A 16,763-nucleotide genomic window follows, 5' to 3' on the forward strand; every position below is an offset into this window, starting at 1 on the left:
TTCTAGGCAGTGGTAGGCCATCAAAAGCCTCAAGTCCCTGGTGTTGTTTGTGTAAATATGAAACACTGTGCTGTGATGGCATTATGTTTTGGCTTAGAGAAAGTAGAAAACAGTGCATGCACAATGGCTTCTGAAAACAACTTACATTTTTTTGCAATATAACAATATAAATTAAGAGTATAGAAGAGTAGGTACCGTAAATCTCCTTCCCTATTGTTATGACCTATATGTAGTGCTCTGTGTACCTGTCCTTCATTCTTTGTTTCAGGAGGATCCCAATCAACCATCTACAAAAAGCCCAGTCTGCCCACATCACTTTGCTTGCTCCTAGTTTTGTTTTTAATTCAAGAATTTGTTTCCTCCTTTATGCTGCCTCCCCCCCAACTGGCTGGTTTCCCAAGTAACATGCAGGTTTCATTTCCCTGCGTTCACTGTCATAGTGCCAAATGTGAGATATGTACCTGTACAACATTAAAATGCAATTTACTCAAAGCAGCAATTCAGTAAGTTTACTTCCTGAGATGAGAGCACAATCACCCATCAGTAAAGGTTAGTCAACGTCCCTTGACAGAGAAATGAAGGGAAAATAAGGAAGTGTAATAAGAGTTTTTCCTGGAAAGACACACCCATATAAACAGCAAATGCAAAATCCTTCATGAACATTGTCTACAGTACTGTACAATCCACATAATGGAGCCAATTTAGTTGATATTTAGATCAAGCACCTTCAAATTTAGCAATTGTCTGTGCAAAAAATACATCACATTGGAACTGTTTCTTTCTCATCGTTGGAGCATCGGCATTCTTACTTCAAGATAACAAACAGGGCACATTTACAGTAAATGTATAGTAAAGTGAAGTGAATTTGACCATTGGAGTGTTTGCTATTCTATCTTTTGGCTACAAGACGTCAATGGATGACTGTGCTGACTCAAGTTTGCTGAGACGAAACTGTGTGTGTCTGAGCTCAGCCAGACTAATTTCAAGGAATCAGGAACTCCAGTTTTTTTTTCTTTCTACACATTTGAGGAGTCATACAAGTCAGAACATTTTTTTATAATTTTCACTCAAGGAAATATTCATGTTCGGCTTAGTTATTTAACACATTCTTATGTTATTTGTTTCTGTATGCATTTTAATGTAACGCACATTGAGTTTTCCTGTAATGAAATGTGCGACAAAAAATTAATCGGAAACTCTTCTGATAATTGCAACACACTGTAAGCTAAAAAAAAATTAAATATTAAACACAGAAAACAACAAAGTCAAGCTGGAACAGAACTAAGAAAAAAGCTTTTAAATATGCTGCTCCTTCTTCCTGGGATAATGTTTCAGAAGGACCTGAAACTGTCAGAGCTGATTACTATTAGGGAACTTAAATCCATTTTAAAGGATGGAGAAAATAGCCCTCTTGGTCAATGTGATTACTCTTAAATCTTTCACTGAAATCGTTTTAAAATTTACCTAATTTTATGTATTATAACTGTTTTTTGTATTGCATATTAACTGGTTATTGTGCTCATTCACCTCTAATGTGTGACAGTTGTATTTGTCTGCATGTATGGTTTGTGTTTATGTTGTTATTATTAGGGCTTAACCCATTTTCATTCACATATCTTGAGGTCAGAGGTCAAGGGACCCCTTTGAAAATGGCCATGCCAGTATTTCCTCGCCAAAATTTAGCGCATTTGAAGCGTTATTTAGCCTTCTTCTCGACAAGCTAGTATGACATGGTTGGTACTAATGGATTCCTTAGGTTTTCTAGTTTTGTATGATACCATCTTCTAGTTTTAAAACTGAGCCCTCTTAAACCTAAAAAGCACGTTTTCTGTTGATGCATTAAAGAAATTAGTGGCATTAAAACAAATTTGCCTTAATTTTACAGCCCTAGTTATTATTATTGTTGTAACAATGTTCATGCTACCCTCTTGGCCAGGTCGCTCTTAAAAAATAGATTTTAATCTCAATGAGAATATATAAATATGGCATTGTGTTGTATTGAAATCCTCTTACATCTTGGCCTTCAGCGGGGCGAGGCGGAGTGAGTGGAGGAACACGTCCAGGATGCTCAGATACTCTTGTTGGTGCCTCTTTAGGTGACCTGCATGTGTTGAATCCTCCCACTTCTTTGCCGTGATGTCGACCCCGCGCTTCCGCCAGTGATCAATCATCTCCTCCATGGCTCGTGGGTCGCTCAACGCGTCGTTCTCGCAAAAGAAGAACAGCGCAGGAGCGGTGACGGGAGAGTTCCAAAACACATCGATGCTTGTGTTAAAGTAGTCCACCGTCTGGCGTTTGAACATGTCAAAGTATAACAGGCTTACTTGCTTTACCAGCGTCTTCCAACGTGGAAATATAGTCTTAGCTAGACCTGGGCAGAGAGGAGAAAAAACACGCAGCATTAACTCCTATTCACATATGTATCATTTCATTTATAAACATATGATTTTTGGATCCAGCCTGTGTGATTGTGCATAATGGATATTAATGAAAAATTGATGAATGTGCTAAATCATGTCAGTGCTGAACTGACCTCCGGCCATCGTCTCCACAGAGCCCACCACCAGGCTATCATAGACTTGGCCTTTGATCCTCTGTGTGAGCGCCTGATATTTCTGCGTGTCCTGGGAAACATGTACCAGCAGCTGAGCAAATGTGAAGCCGCCGATAGAGAAAGCGTGGACGAGCAGCGGGCGGGACACAAAGCGCTCACTGTGGAGCAACTCCAGCAACCTCTTTCCATGATCCAGACCCCAGCGAGGCCACAGGAACTCTTGCACCTTGCATGTAAAAAAACAATCAGAGAGAAACAGAAAGCTGGTGAAACATCAGTTGGCTTTAAGCAGTTTGAGATAAGGGCCCATCCTTTTACTGAATATTTATATAGAGACTACAGAGGTTAAAGACAATAATAACTGATGACTGATTGATCATAAAAACGATGATGTTAAAGATAGTCGTTCTTTTCCCAATGTAACTTTCTGCAAATTAATAAACCTTTGATATTGACTGTATGAATGAGGAAATTAAACGGCGTGTCTGACAGCTACTCTAGGCTCGGTCAAAGGATGAGAGAAACTCAGGGTTTGATGAAGAAGACCCGCTAGTATAGCGAGCATGAGAGGTTCACAGCGTATATTACTACAGCTACTGGCCCCAAGTTAAAGTAATCTCTGTTTCTGGAGCTGAAAACCCACAGTTTCCCTCAACTCAGGGTTAACAAACCCTTCATTTAAACCCCTTTCTGGTACAGAGCCCTGTGGAGTTTGTTAACTAACAAAAGTTCCTTCGGTGTCTCTAACTAAAACACATTGTGTGTGTCCTTGAGGTCTACCAAACGTGTTGAATGCACTCCCTTCCCCATAAAACATTTGCCAATTTTTCTTAAAAGTTTGAAAGCTGCATTGTTTACATCCATGAGGGGTATACAAAATACAAGTATGCATCTGAAAATGAGCATAATAGCTTCTCTTTAAAGACCAGACTGTCTTACAACCTCTACAACAACAATAACAAAGAATCACTGTAATGAACCTTTGCCCCACTGTAGGCATATAGTATGTCGTATTTGTTGCTGTAAATGTGTGCATGGGTTCGTTTCAGGTCAGAGGACGGTTCACACTGGGTGGATATGGGTGATCTCTAAACAGTGTGAACAGTTATGACAGAAAGATCAGATCTGAGCAAAAAGGGGGAAAAAAACATCTGTACTGAGAATTAAGGTCTGTAATGTCAATGTTTTAGTTCAAGAGGTATTCCATATATCATGCTGTTGTTCCATATATCATGCCCTTGTTCCATATACCATACTCTTGCTCCATATACCATGACCTTGCTTGACTCCTACATGTCTGAGGTGAACATTTATCTCTTTATCTTGTGTACACACCAGTGGACTTTTAATTGTATGGCTCGGTTTTTTCACTCTATCGTATAAGGCAAAAGTCAAACCTCTATATGCATGGATGATACACGTCTCTTTTGTACTGTATTCTATATTACTAAAATAACATGCAAATTAGGGCTGGGCATTATGAAAATATATATATCGTCAAAACATATTGTTTCTATCGCAATATAGACTATAGGCTTTTGATTATTTATTTTTTCTCTAAAATTTCACTTTAAACTGTTCATTTTGCAATCAATGTTCTTAAAATGAGAAAATACTCTGTACTTATCATTTGTCAAATATTTAATTCACACAGGAGTATTAAAAAATATTATTTATTTATTGAATTACCAGAAAACGTGGAAGATTTTGGCCATATCGCCCAGTCCTAATGCAAAAGATGTGTACTTTCAGATCAGAGGTTTTCTAAATCTAAGAATATATATATATATATATTATAATACTTTATTTCAAAAGTTCGATACAGTAGATTCATATACATGTTTGGATTTTTCATTACAATTCTGCAAATATATTTTTCAGAATATAAAAATAAAATAAATTATGCCAGGAATGCCTGAAACACTTTAATTAGCTGGTTTGTGCAGCTTTTGATTTTATTTATTTGATGTAAAAAAAAATGAGAATAAAACTATTTCCCAGCCTCCAAAAAAAAGAAAAACATGTTTACATTTCATCATAAATCATAATAATGCAGTTGAGTCAGTCATCATGAAGTTAGCTTAATTTAAACATATAACTAACAGTAATTAATCTATAATTATGTTATTATATATTATATATATGGTCCTTACCTCACTCTCCACCACCAACACATCGAAGCCGGTGCGGAAGTAGATGTCACAGTATTTGGCCACAGCTTGAGGTCGAGAGCCCAACCAGGGCAGCATCAGCATGAGAGGTTTATTATTATTATTATGCTCTCCAGACTCTCTGTTGTTATTAGGACATCCTGAGACTTCATTCATGTAGAAAGTGACGTTTTTACTGAGGCGGTGTGCAGTGATTCCTCTGCTGAGGACCGACCAGCTCAACATAGCAGCAGCTGCAGTCATGTCTGGAGAAAACAAGAGAAAACAAGAGAAAAACAAAGGGATATGAATAAAATAAACAATAATAATGGATGTAAAAATGACAATGAGAAAGCTACTAACATTACACACCGTTTTGCTCATAAAACATGTTAGAATAACCATCATAAACATTGTTTTACTGAGATAAACCCCCTGTGCTAACTCACAGCGTTAGCACCTCACTTTATGTGTCCTTCTGGCTGAGTTAGTTAGCTTTAACTTTCTTACCTGCTATTATAGTTTAGTACAAGATGTTCCGATGCTCAGCATTGCCGGCGGTGTAGCCTCAAGGTTAGTTAGCTAAGCACATACTCTCTGGCTGCATCCCAAAGCTCTCTGTCTATAAAGTCAGTGTTCTCCCAGCAGCTCCCTCCTCTTCCTCCTTCACAGGAGGAGTGTGTTCCGGCTGACTGCTGCACACCATGTGACATGAAGTGCTCGTCAGACCGGTCCAACCAGTAGGATGTGTCTCTATCTATCTCCATTCACTCATACAGCATTCATCAAGCACTTGTTGTTCTTTTATATCTATCCAAAAGGAAATTATCATCACATTTAATTCATGATGTGTAATTATCTTTTCATATTTTTAGATATATTTTCTTTTCCTCTGTAATGTTTTTTGTATGTATTTCATTGTTTTTATTGGATTGTTTTCCACTGTTTGGTTAGGTTTTTCGGCACATGTTGTGTATTTCAGAATCAGAATCAGAATCAGAATCAATCAGAATCAGAATCAATCAGAATCAGAATCAGAATCAGAATCAGAATGGTGTTTATTGCCAGGTGTAAGAGGTATACACTAGGAATTTGCTTTGGTTTTGTTGGTGCAAGTAAACAGTATAATAACAAAAGAATAGATAAAAACGTTAAAATAAAATAAGGATAAAAGTTTCTTGTTGTTGTTTAACTTTTGTTGTATTTTTAAAATTATGTTAGTTTAGTTCTTTCTTCCTTTTTTGTTATTGTTTTTTCTTCTTCTGGAGTTGGGGGGGAGGTCCTTTGTATAAGCCTGTGGCTTCTTGACCTCTCCTGATACATTTCTTGTTTGTTTTTTTCATTGACTGGATTTTGTGCAGTTTTATATTATGTGCAAATAAATAAATAAAAAATAAAAAATAAAAAATACTACTAGCTAAAGACCAAACTAAGAGTGGCCACAATAACAACTTGTCTTGCCTTCTTGAACGGTAAAAAGTCATGGTGACAACCAGGGTCTGAAAATAACCTTTTTCCTCACCTGCCACTGTGGCAGGTCACTGAACTGAATTTATTTGTCTGCCACTCCTGAAATCTATGTAGAACGCTTTAGACTTGTAACACTGAGTCAGTGGTACCAGACACTAGAAATATGGAATATATTATGTAACCTTAATTTAATCCCTGACTATTTTTAACTCAGGAATTGCCTTTTAAAAATAATATTTCTTAATATAAGGAAGTCCTATCTGCCATGGTGGTAGATACGGTGATGTGATATAGGTATTGACAATAACTATGATAATATTGTATAAATAATTCAATGCCTCTTAAATCATTTGATATATACAGTTATGATTACAAACTCTCTCTACCTCCCTACACTTGGGTGTACTGTAATTAATTTGCTAAAAAAAATAGACAAAACGCACAATAAACAAAGTTAAAGAAGAATTTGACTGGTAGCTTTTTTTCTTTTTTAATTTTCTATAGATATCTGAATAATACCATTATCATGAATTATATTGGCCACAATAATTGTGTTGTGAAAATCTGATATTGTGACATCCGAGTGGCAGGTCACCTGAAATTCTTAACTGCCACAGCCAACATTTACCCTGTATTTGGCAGGTGGCAGGTGCTAATTTCATTCCCTGGTGACAACATTCAGGGAGTCATATAGTGTGTCTGAGTTTATGGTGAGTTTATAGACCTTTTCTCATGGCAGACATTGTGACATGTCTGTGAGTATAGGTAAAGCACAGGTGAAAGTGATAACAGTAATGATGGCTCATGAGTGAGTGGCTGAGTAGTAGGTGGAACGCAGCCATCATTAATGTTATTAAATACACCTGTGCTTTTACGATAACAAGTCTAAATGTCTGTTGTGAAAAAGGTCTATTATAGGTCCACCTTTTGTTTTTTAATACTTTATTTTTCCCTTTTTTCGAGGTTGTTTTCATATATGCAATTTACAGTTCGTAATTACAATAGTTTATGAAAACCTGAAAATGAGCACAATAGGTTCTCTTTTTAGACCAGACTGTCTTACAACCTCTACAACAACAACAACAAAGAATCACTGTAATGAACCTTTGCCTCACTGTAGGCATATGTCGTATTTGTTGCTGTAAATGTGTGCATGGGTTCATTTCAGGTCAGAGGACGGTTCACACTGGGTGGATATAGGTGATCTCTAAACAGTATGAACAGTTATGACAGAAAGATCAGATCTGAGCAAAAAGGTGAAAAAAAACATCTGTACTGAGAATTAAGGTCTGTAATGTCAATGTTTTAGTTCAAGAGGTATTCCATATATCATGCTGTTGTTCCATATATCACGCTCTTGCTCCATATACCATGACCTTGCTTGACTCATACATGTCTGAGGTGAACATTTATCTCTTTATCTTGTGTACACACCAGTGGACTTTTAATGGTATGGCTTGGTTTTTTCACTCTATCGTATAAGGCAAAAGTCAAACCTCCATATGCATGGATGATACACGTCTCTTTTGTACTGTTTTCTATATTACTAAAATAACATGCAAATTAGGGCTGGGCGTTATGACAATATACATTATATCGTCAAAACATATCGTTTCTATTGCGATATAGACTATAGGCCTTTAATTATTTATTTTTTTCTCTAAAATTTCACTTAAAACTGTTCAATTTGCAATCAATGTTCTTAAAATGAGAAAAATACTCTGTATTTTTCATTTGTCAAGTATTTAATTCACACAGGAGTATAAAAAAATATTATTTATTGATAATGATGATGATGTTTTCATATATGCAATTTACAGTTCCTAATTACAATAGTTTATAAACCAATTTTTTAAGTAGTTGAGCTTATAGACGAACTCATTAAGTACACTAGAGAAAAGAACTTCTACATTCAAAATTGAAATAAAATTAAGAAAAGAAATAATAATAATAATAATAATAATAATAATAACAACAACAACAACAACAACAACAACAACAACAACAACAACAACAATAATAATAATAATAATAATAATAATAATAATAATAATAATAATAATAATAATAAAAAGAAAGAATAGAATAAAAAAAAATAATAAACCCCCCGCCCCAAAAAACAATAATAGGTAGGTCCACTTTTTAATACTTGTTTTCACATCCTGAAATTTCCTCTCAAGACTTTAGTGGTCCTAAAATGTCCATAGATATTGATATACATCTAATATTTATATAACTGAAATTATATGTTTAAATATGCAAATGAGGCATTATAGCCCAAAATCTCAAAATTGACCAGCGTATGAAAAAAGGATGTTTTTTGCCTGGGGTGTCTCGCCTTAAAAAGAAGATATGTGCAAAGAAAATGTGTATATTTGGAATAATATTTACAAAGGAAGTGTATCTTTGTCATTAAATCATCAAATCAGCCAAACCTAAAACATCAGGCTAACAAAGGAGAAGGCGATAAAAGCTAAAACGTCAAGTCATGTAGAGGTCTTTTCTATACTCACATGGATATGCTTAGTGGGACTCAATATAACTTTATCTTATCCAAGCAGCACCATGGCTTGTTTTCATCCTCTTCTTTGCTTGTGCAGCTTTGTTTCTGTGTCTTGTTCTGACTGTCCTCATTCCCAGCTGGACCCCCAATCCCTGCTGACTTTGTCTTGTTGGAGGATGACTTGTCTAAACAGAAACCAGTTGCCCAATGAGTTAGGAAAGCAAGTGTGAGGCGGCAATAATTTGGCCATGTCCCTCACTGAGCTCATGTGTTTGGCCTTTCATTGTTCCTTTCCAGTCCCTTTAGTCACGGCTGAGTTGGTGCTTTCCTGTGTCCTCATCAGACAGCCGGTTAATCGCAGCCCTCGATCGGGAAGCTCCTATCTTCACTGACTGTCTAAATTTCAATCTGTGTTTATGTGAATCCCACTGTTCTAAGCAGAGGCATTAAACTTAGGAGCCAGTTGGTAAACTGCTCTCTTCATTATTGGCTGTGGTGTTTACTGTCACAGCCAACATCATTCTTGGCATGCAGAATCAGCGTTTATGTCTTTGTGTTTCGTGGCTAAATATATGTTTGGCAGATTTGTTTGAGGATGTAGTTTGATCCGTATTTATCTATTTTTTGCAGCGGATGGAAGAAGAATCAATGTGCATTTGGCAGGATGCCCTTAACAAACAATAATCCTGGCTTGAAAAATCATGTGTCCTGCTAATTCAGCAGTGGTCAGTCAGTGGAGAAGTTAAAAACAGAACTTTTCAGATCTGTACCTCAGCCACACAGAGCTTTAAACTCTCTGACTCTAAATGCATCCAAAGGTATGTGGATCAGTGTCTATTTTAGAACCATCCTGGGGAATTGAATTAGGCCACGAGGCTGCTGGTTTTCCCCCCATCGGGTTAAAACAGCACACATGAACAGGAAAATAAAGAAAGCGAGTATAACGTGGCACAATCAGAGACAGACATCATTCACGTAAAAAGATTCTTGCCACAATAATAGCATGGCAACAAGGTCACGAGTGGTGATTACAGACTTACGGTTTGTTGGTTCAGATGGACTGTATGAACAGTACATAATGCACACACACACGTAACCACTATCATGCATTATACATGTGTGCTTTTCAAAGAGAATTCCCATGCTTCATTTACTGACACAAACTGAGTGATACTTAAAGAGGAAGAGCACAGCATCAGTCGTAAATTAAACTCAATGGCATGTATTGATCTGTAGCACTGGTTCCATCTGGGTGACAAGCGTGTTCTGACCCCTATGACATATTTATTCCTTTTTTTCTTTCCTTCCCTGTACTTCTCTTCTTCTCATGCTAAACATCCCATACAGTACTCCACACACACACACACACCATGAGATGTGTGTGTGAGTGTATGTGATGAACAGAAGCAGCAGTAAGAGATGATACTGAGCGTGGTGTGGATGATGATGATGCCTCAGATAGAACGGGAGATTGTGCAAACTGACTGACTGTCAGATCGGTGCAGCGGCAGAGAGTGGGACAGCGGGGGTTGTCTCGGGGAGGTGGGGTCTGTCCCATGTGTCGACCGTCTGATGGAGAGAAGAGGGGCATAGCACAGTGAGTATGAGAGGACACAGAGTGCTACGCTGAGAGAGAGAGACTGCAGGCATGATGCAGCGACACGGAGGGGCATGTATGTTTAAAGAGGCTGCAGCAGAGTGAGGTAAGAAAGCTGAACTGAGACCGGCTGCGAGAAAGCAGTTGAATGAATCTTTACACTCTATTGTGTGTGTGTGTCACAGGACTTTATAGGAGAGTAGGAGTGCTTTTCATATGCAGTATTTGCATTTTTGTACTCACCACACATGCAGATATTCTATTTATTGCAGATATAGTTGCACTGATTGTGTCTTGAATGTGACTTCTTTTTCCCCCAGGTGTGTTAAGCATGAGCTCCCCAGAGACCTGAGGTTAAACATCTGTAAAGCATGTGATTGGACAAACAATACCCTTGAACACCTACAGCATGTGACGTTGCGGTGGAGTTTGCAGACCCTTCGCCATGCTCTCTCTGTGGATTCTTTATCTTCTTCTCCCCCTCTCCTCGCCTCTCTCACTGCATGTCAAAGCCTTCGCTGGAGAAAATGTCAAGGAGACAGACACTGACACAGCGTCGCCGCGTCTCACACAGCCCCCACAGAGACCTCGTAGATCTGGTTTAGCACCGGGGAATCCCACGTTTGGGACTGAGAATGGTGACTTACCTGTGAGTTGGCCTCTATCATCATCATCTGAGGAGTTAGATAGACAAGGTGTGATCGGTGAATATGTTGATGTACAGGAGAGCACAGAGACATCTCTTTTGTATCCTGGCGAGAAGGGACTTATCATATCCGGACCCACAGATACAGAGGATGCCACGCAAACAATGAGGTCTTCATCAGGAGGAGTACCACCTCAACCTAGCCAGGAACAAACATTAAAGTATCAGCCAGCTGAGACAGGTATTGGATCTATATTGCATCCTACGGAGAGTGGAGAGAATCAGAAGAATGAGACGACTGATAGCCAGTTACCTTTTCTTCTGTCTGGCCCGCTTCCATCAGACCAGGACCCCACTTCACCGCCGTCTGCTGGATCTGGCCCTGATGGCCCTACCCTACCAGTAGCCAGTTGGGGACAGACCAGGAACCTTTCTGCTATCACGCAGGGAGAGACACAGCAGGGGACTTTCCCAGTGAAAGAGGCCGGAGATGGATTGATTGATATTAGGGGTCGTATTTTACACAGAGGAGCTGTCAGCATGGAGGCACATAAAGGTAAGAGTCCTGCTCTTGAATGAAATGTAATGTATTTGGATCATCCATCATTGAATAAACCTGACACCAACAATCACTTCTGACCAATCGTCAATTGAAGGCCTCATTAAACACCTAAAATAAAACTCTATGAGACTCTATTTGTGACTGCAGTGTTTCTGATATGTATTCTGCTGGCAGACACAATTGTTTTACATTCACAGACAGGTTTGCATCACTTCACTCCCCCCAAGCTTTCACTCTTCCCAATCCTCTCTCCCCTGTCCTCCTCTCTCAATCCTTTTATCACAGACTCTCACACTAACTCCTCCACTAAACATTTCATTCCCATTGCAGTCAGCGTTCATTACCCACACCCAAAGCTTACTGGATAATGTGGTGCACACCTGCACATACAGTATTTACTGCACACACACACAAACACATGATGGCACTCACTTGTCAAAGTAAATGATGTGTTGTGTCCACAAGCACAGGGGGAGGAGAGCTCTGACAGAACTGTGTGAGAAATTACTCTTCCTCAGGCCGCCTATGCATTTAATACCAGACACAATTTTCAGCCTTTGTTGAGTAAACTTGTCAAATGTCACAGTGGGAATCCTTTGTCTCAAAAGGCATCTCACTGTTTGTTTGCGGCTTCTGCATCGACACAAACCCTTCACCAGAAACAGGACACATTCCAGTTATAAGCAGTAGCTTCCCTGATTCTGGTGGCTCCATACTCTGAACATTATTTCACAGAGAGAATGAGATGCTTACATTATTTATTGGTTACACAATCACAGTCAGATATGACAGTTAAATACCTCTGCATGGTCTTGTAGAAAGGATGCAACATTAACGATAGCGTAACACCTCTTGACCGTGCTTAATAATAGCGACACAGAATGAGAGCATGCAGCAATGAGGTCAATACTGGCTAATCAACACACATCTCTCTTTCTTCCACACACACACACACACACACACTACTTCCTCATGCTCCCACTCTCTTTCTGTGACCCAGTTAGAGACTCCCAGTTACGAGCATGCTCTGTTTTATTATGGATTAACTTCACACAGATTCTCCCCTGCTCTCTTTTTGGATAATAAAGAGTGTGGATATAATTTACTTTAGCCTGTATTTGGTTAGATTATTAAAATATCACTATTATTAAAATGCTAACCTGTTCATGATGACAAGACTAACATGCTGATGTTCTGCAGGAATATTTAGCATATTCAACATCTAATTTGCCAGCTAAAAACGTTCAGTTATGTCTGTATTTCATATTTCTCTAAGTTGGTAATGTTTCATTTTACTTTACAGATGACTCCAAGGATGATGACCCGAATTTCTCAAAGCCCAGTGGCACACTGTTGCTTGATGGCGACACAGACACGTCTGCCACACCCTGCAAAACATCAGACCAGTCTTGGACTCCCACCTACCCAGATGACGAGTCCCTGCGCCCCTCTCTGGCTCTCAGCCCTGCCCTTTTCGTCCCTCTGTACTCCGACTGGAACTCTGCCCTCGCCACATGGGGATTTGCTTGGGAAGCGCACGTCTATGGCCTCGGGTCTGTCTTTACTGCGTTTGGCCTGATCTCTGTGGTCTGCCTGCTAGGCCTGCCCCTGCGGTGTCCTCCGGGAATCCCCTACTTCACCCTGCTGCACTTGTTCCTCCTAGCATTTGCGGGGATCCAGGCGTTCTGTTTGCTCTACGATGCTTACAATCACCAGGACCGTCTCCCTCCTCTGGGCTCTCTGCTGCTCTCTGAGCTGCCCTTCCCCTGTTTGATCGCAGCCTTCTCCCTCGCCTTCATCCTTCTGTCCCTGCGTTCGCGAATGCACCTTTCACTCCCACTTGCGAACTCCACCTCGTTCTTAGCCTTGCCAAAACCTTGCCTGTTGCTGTGCATGTCCCTGTTGTATTCCGTCGTCTCTCTAGGGTGCGTCGGCATGCTCCAGCTCTTCCACAGCCTCCCCTCCGTCATCCTGCTATTCCCCCAGGGTGTGTTTGTGTGTCTCACCATCTTTCTCTCATGCTCCTACCTCATCTTTTACTGCTTAATGCAGTTCAACACTAAACACGTCTACAGGCTGAATGACAACGGAGAGAGCGGAGGGTCTCCTGAAGTGATGCGACCTGCACGTTGCCCCTTCGCCAAAGTGGAGGACTGGGGAAGGGCAGCGGGAGCTGGAGTAGGAGCTTCATTGTGTTTGTTAGGGTGCGGAGGCCTCCAGTTTTATGGGATCCTGCACACCCTTGGTTTGGGTGGGGTTGACGGCTATGGGTTCCAGCCCTGGCCCTGGTGGGGCTACCAGGTCGGCTGCAGGCTCTGTGAGGTCGGGGTGTGTCTAGGTTTGTCTCTCATTGGTTCGCACCCTCTATTCTGCAACAACAACTCCTCCATTAAGACCATAGCTCATCCCAGACCAGGATCTTGGTCCCGCCTCTCCTGCAGCTCCCCTTCACGAGGGCTCACCCTGCCCTCTCAGGGAGCTGCAGACTCTCCTGTCCTCTCATCTCACGACTCTTGGTCCCAGGGCAAGCAGGAAAAGCTGGTGGTCTGTGATGTCATCTCTAAGGGACAGTCAGAGGCTCTTCCTCTTTTCTCAATGGTGGATCCACCTGGAAACGGGCTAGACTGCGTCCCCAAGTCCAGCCAAAGCCGGAGAACTGTGCTACCTCTCCCTGCACCCCCAAGCCCACCGCACCAGCCTAAAAACGCAGTTGAGTCTCAGCGATCATCACTGGATAGCTTCGGACTGGACTCAACCGTGGATCTGCGGCCCCCGTCTCCCATAGACTTGTCCCGCAGCATTGACCAGGCTCTGTTCAGTGAGTCGCTGTTCTCTCACAGTATCTTTGGTTTGCCGAGACTCGTCCAAACTTCCTCCAGTCACTCGTTGAGCTCTCCTAGCCAAGGTGCGTCAAAGCAAGGGCCCAGCTCTGTGGAAAACGCCCTATACCGAACCTCTTCCTGTGGTGACGTGGAAGAAGAGTCCAGTTCAAGACCTTCCCAGCCACTCGGCTCTTTGACGCCTCACAGCAAGCCACCGACGTCACCAGAGCAATGGGACTGGAAAGAGAGCGTCTCTGGTTCAACCCAGGGCCTGTGCGGAAATCCCAAGGAGACGGGAAAGCTGCGCTCACATTCGTGGGCCAACAGAGGTCAAAACTTTGCTCAGAGCAGCCTCCCGCGAGCAATCCCCCACCTGTCTTACCACAGGCGTTACCGAACCCTGAGCTTAGCCTCCCAGGACAGTCACGGATCTGGCCGGCTGGCGGGGACTAAACAGCTGAGTGAGAGCAAACAGCTGGAATGGGATCTGGAGGTACAGGCAGAGTTCGTCAGTGTTTGTAAACAAATTGACACTCTAAGTGTTTGCAGTGACACCATTGAATTGTAGAAATTGTACAGAAATAGCAGACGGATCATGTTAGATGGAGGAACTGTAAAAGTTATACAGATGAAAATAATTACCTGAACTAATGAAAGGGGAATGGACAATATTTATATAATATGTAGACCCAACTTATTATCTATAAATATGTTGATATTATATAGGCTGTCTTCATCACAGTTCATCTCCGTTTTAATATTTGTATAACTGAAAAAGTTAGACGTGCACAGAAGGACTTAAATAATGAGATCAGCCCCTTTGAGCTCTTCCCCATTGTGATTTTATGGACAGAATATTTCATCTACATTGGTAAACAACAACAATACAAATTAAAATCTAATTCACCGGAGGGAGCTGTTTGTGATGGTGAAGCATGATATTTTGCCGGCACATGATCAGCAACTTGCTGGCCATTAAGTTGTGTACAGAGTTAGCAAAATTTTACTTCATAATGGGAACAGATATTTTGTCATGTAATGCTTTCCTCAGAGGTTTATCACATGTTATTTCAATGTGGTGTAATAAACTTAGGAAGTCAAGGAAAATTCATATATACACTATTTGTCTCCCATGTCTCTGTATTGCCTGCTTAGCTCACCACTTGAGTGATATCTGAAAGTTTAGTAGTACGTACAGTCAAAGTTGCAATAATCTCAGCTTTTTTTTACTTCCAGTCGGTGGCAAAATGTGGCCATACTATTTAGTATGCCAGGAAAAGATTTAGTATGTCCCAATACATAGTACGTCAAATGCAGTATGCAGGATGTCCTACTACGTCACATTTTGCAGTATGCAAGCCAGCATGCTTTTCTGGCTATTCTGATCCACAATCCTCTGCACAGCGGATATATGAGAGGGTCAAAGTTCAAGGCACAACGTTATGACAAAGTAGTATGTCCCATTTATATGCATACTGCATGCAACAGTATGTTCTTTGTAAGGCCAGCTGCAGTATGTACTAAAAGTAAAAAGAAAAAGTATAAGATCTGGATCTGTGTTTTGCCAAGGTTAGAAATTCTGGGCACACCCATAGACATTTGTGAAAGGGTGAAAGTGAAAATTGCAGTGGTTACCATAGATATAAAACAATGTTGAAACTGTGTTGTACCTATGGTGGTTACATTTTGAATATGTTGAATATATTGAATTAGAAAAACAACACCTTTTTTCTTCATATGATTTCTAGAGATATGACAGAAATGTTAAAACAAAATGCCCTTGACAAAATTATCTTTATTCATGCAACACTATTTACAGTAAATATCATCCTGAAGCCTTGGGGTGGGTGATAGAAGAACATATTTATATTAACCCTCAAGTAAAAAACTGTCAAATAACTGTCAACCTAATTTATGTGGTTGCATGTTATTGCAAAATTAGGTTTCACTTTTTAACTGATAAATAAATAAACTGATAAATCAACTTGAAATAACTTTTTATCTACAATTCTATAAAGAAGTACATCTAAACTTCTCCACTGACTTCATAGCTCTATCTCATTTCATTTTTTTTAATACTGAGCCTAAAAAAAGACAAACAACTACCTGTATTATGTACAGTCAATAGCCATGTAATTTATAATATGTTTTTGCAAAATTAAATTATGGAAGATCACAACATGTCGAGCCAATGTGACTCAGACTCATTTGTATTATGAATATAAAACTGAAATGTAAAGAGTGCCTTCTTGTCACTCAAACATTTTGTTATCTAGTAGTTTCTGCACCAAATAAGATGAAATCCAGAGTGAGATTACACATCTCCTTGTTACAAATATGTGAATTAAGGCTGACGCCAAGCTTTGGTCCCTTCTTCTGCAACAGCAGCAGCACATTCAAAGAGCTCACCGTCAGAGAAATGATGTAGAAACAAAAACTAACGGGTGTAGTAAGAGGAT

The 16,763-nt window shown here is 40.2% G+C and overlaps 2 protein-coding genes across 2 annotated transcripts; one reads left to right on the plus strand and one right to left on the minus strand.

Moving 5' to 3' along the window:
- Window positions 1–1,937: 1,937 nt before the first annotated feature.
- Window positions 1,938–5,355, minus strand: LOC141766377 (transmembrane protein 53). Its single transcript, XM_074633210.1, has 4 exons — window positions 5,215–5,355; window positions 4,708–4,970; window positions 2,534–2,780; window positions 1,938–2,371 (listed from the first exon to the last, which is right to left on the minus strand). The coding sequence occupies exons 2-4, from the start codon at window positions 4,966–4,968 to the stop codon at window positions 2,010–2,012; spliced, it is 870 nt and encodes a 289-aa protein (XP_074489311.1). The 5' UTR covers window positions 4,969–4,970; window positions 5,215–5,355; the 3' UTR covers window positions 1,938–2,009.
- Window positions 5,356–8,340: 2,985 nt separating this feature from the next.
- On the plus strand, window positions 8,341–16,623 carry prrt4a (proline rich transmembrane protein 4a). Its single transcript, XM_074633213.1, has 3 exons — window positions 8,341–10,380; window positions 10,595–11,476; window positions 12,786–16,623. The coding sequence occupies exons 2-3, from the start codon at window positions 10,720–10,722 to the stop codon at window positions 14,870–14,872; spliced, it is 2,844 nt and encodes a 947-aa protein (XP_074489314.1). The 5' UTR covers window positions 8,341–10,380; window positions 10,595–10,719; the 3' UTR covers window positions 14,873–16,623.
- The last annotated feature ends 140 nt before the right edge of the window (window positions 16,624–16,763 follow it).

The sequence above is a fragment of the Sebastes fasciatus genome, chromosome 4 (assembly GCF_043250625.1).
Source record: "Sebastes fasciatus isolate fSebFas1 chromosome 4, fSebFas1.pri, whole genome shotgun sequence".
Taxonomy (NCBI): Eukaryota; Metazoa; Chordata; class Actinopteri; order Perciformes; family Sebastidae; genus Sebastes; species Sebastes fasciatus.

Bases quoted from the DNA above. Each gene is read 5' to 3' on its own strand.
- prrt4a (XM_074633213.1), top strand. From the start codon at position 10,720: ATGCTCTCTCTGTGGATTCTTTATCTTCTTCTCCCCCTCTCCTCGCCT. The intron at 11,477-12,785 runs GTAAGAGTCCTG...TTTACTTTACAG, and splicing joins CAGCATGGAGGCACATAAAG to ATGACTCCAAGGATGATGAC.
- LOC141766377 (XM_074633210.1), bottom strand. From the start codon at position 4,968: ATGACTGCAGCTGCTGCTATGTTGAGCTGGTCGGTCCTCAGCAGAGGA. The intron at 2,781-4,707 runs GTAAGGACCATA...TTTACATGCAAG, and splicing joins TGTTGGTGGTGGAGAGTGAG to GTGCAAGAGTTCCTGTGGCC. The intron at 2,372-2,533 runs GTCAGTTCAGCA...CTCTCTGCCCAG, and splicing joins TGTGGAGACGATGGCCGGAG to GTCTAGCTAAGACTATATTT.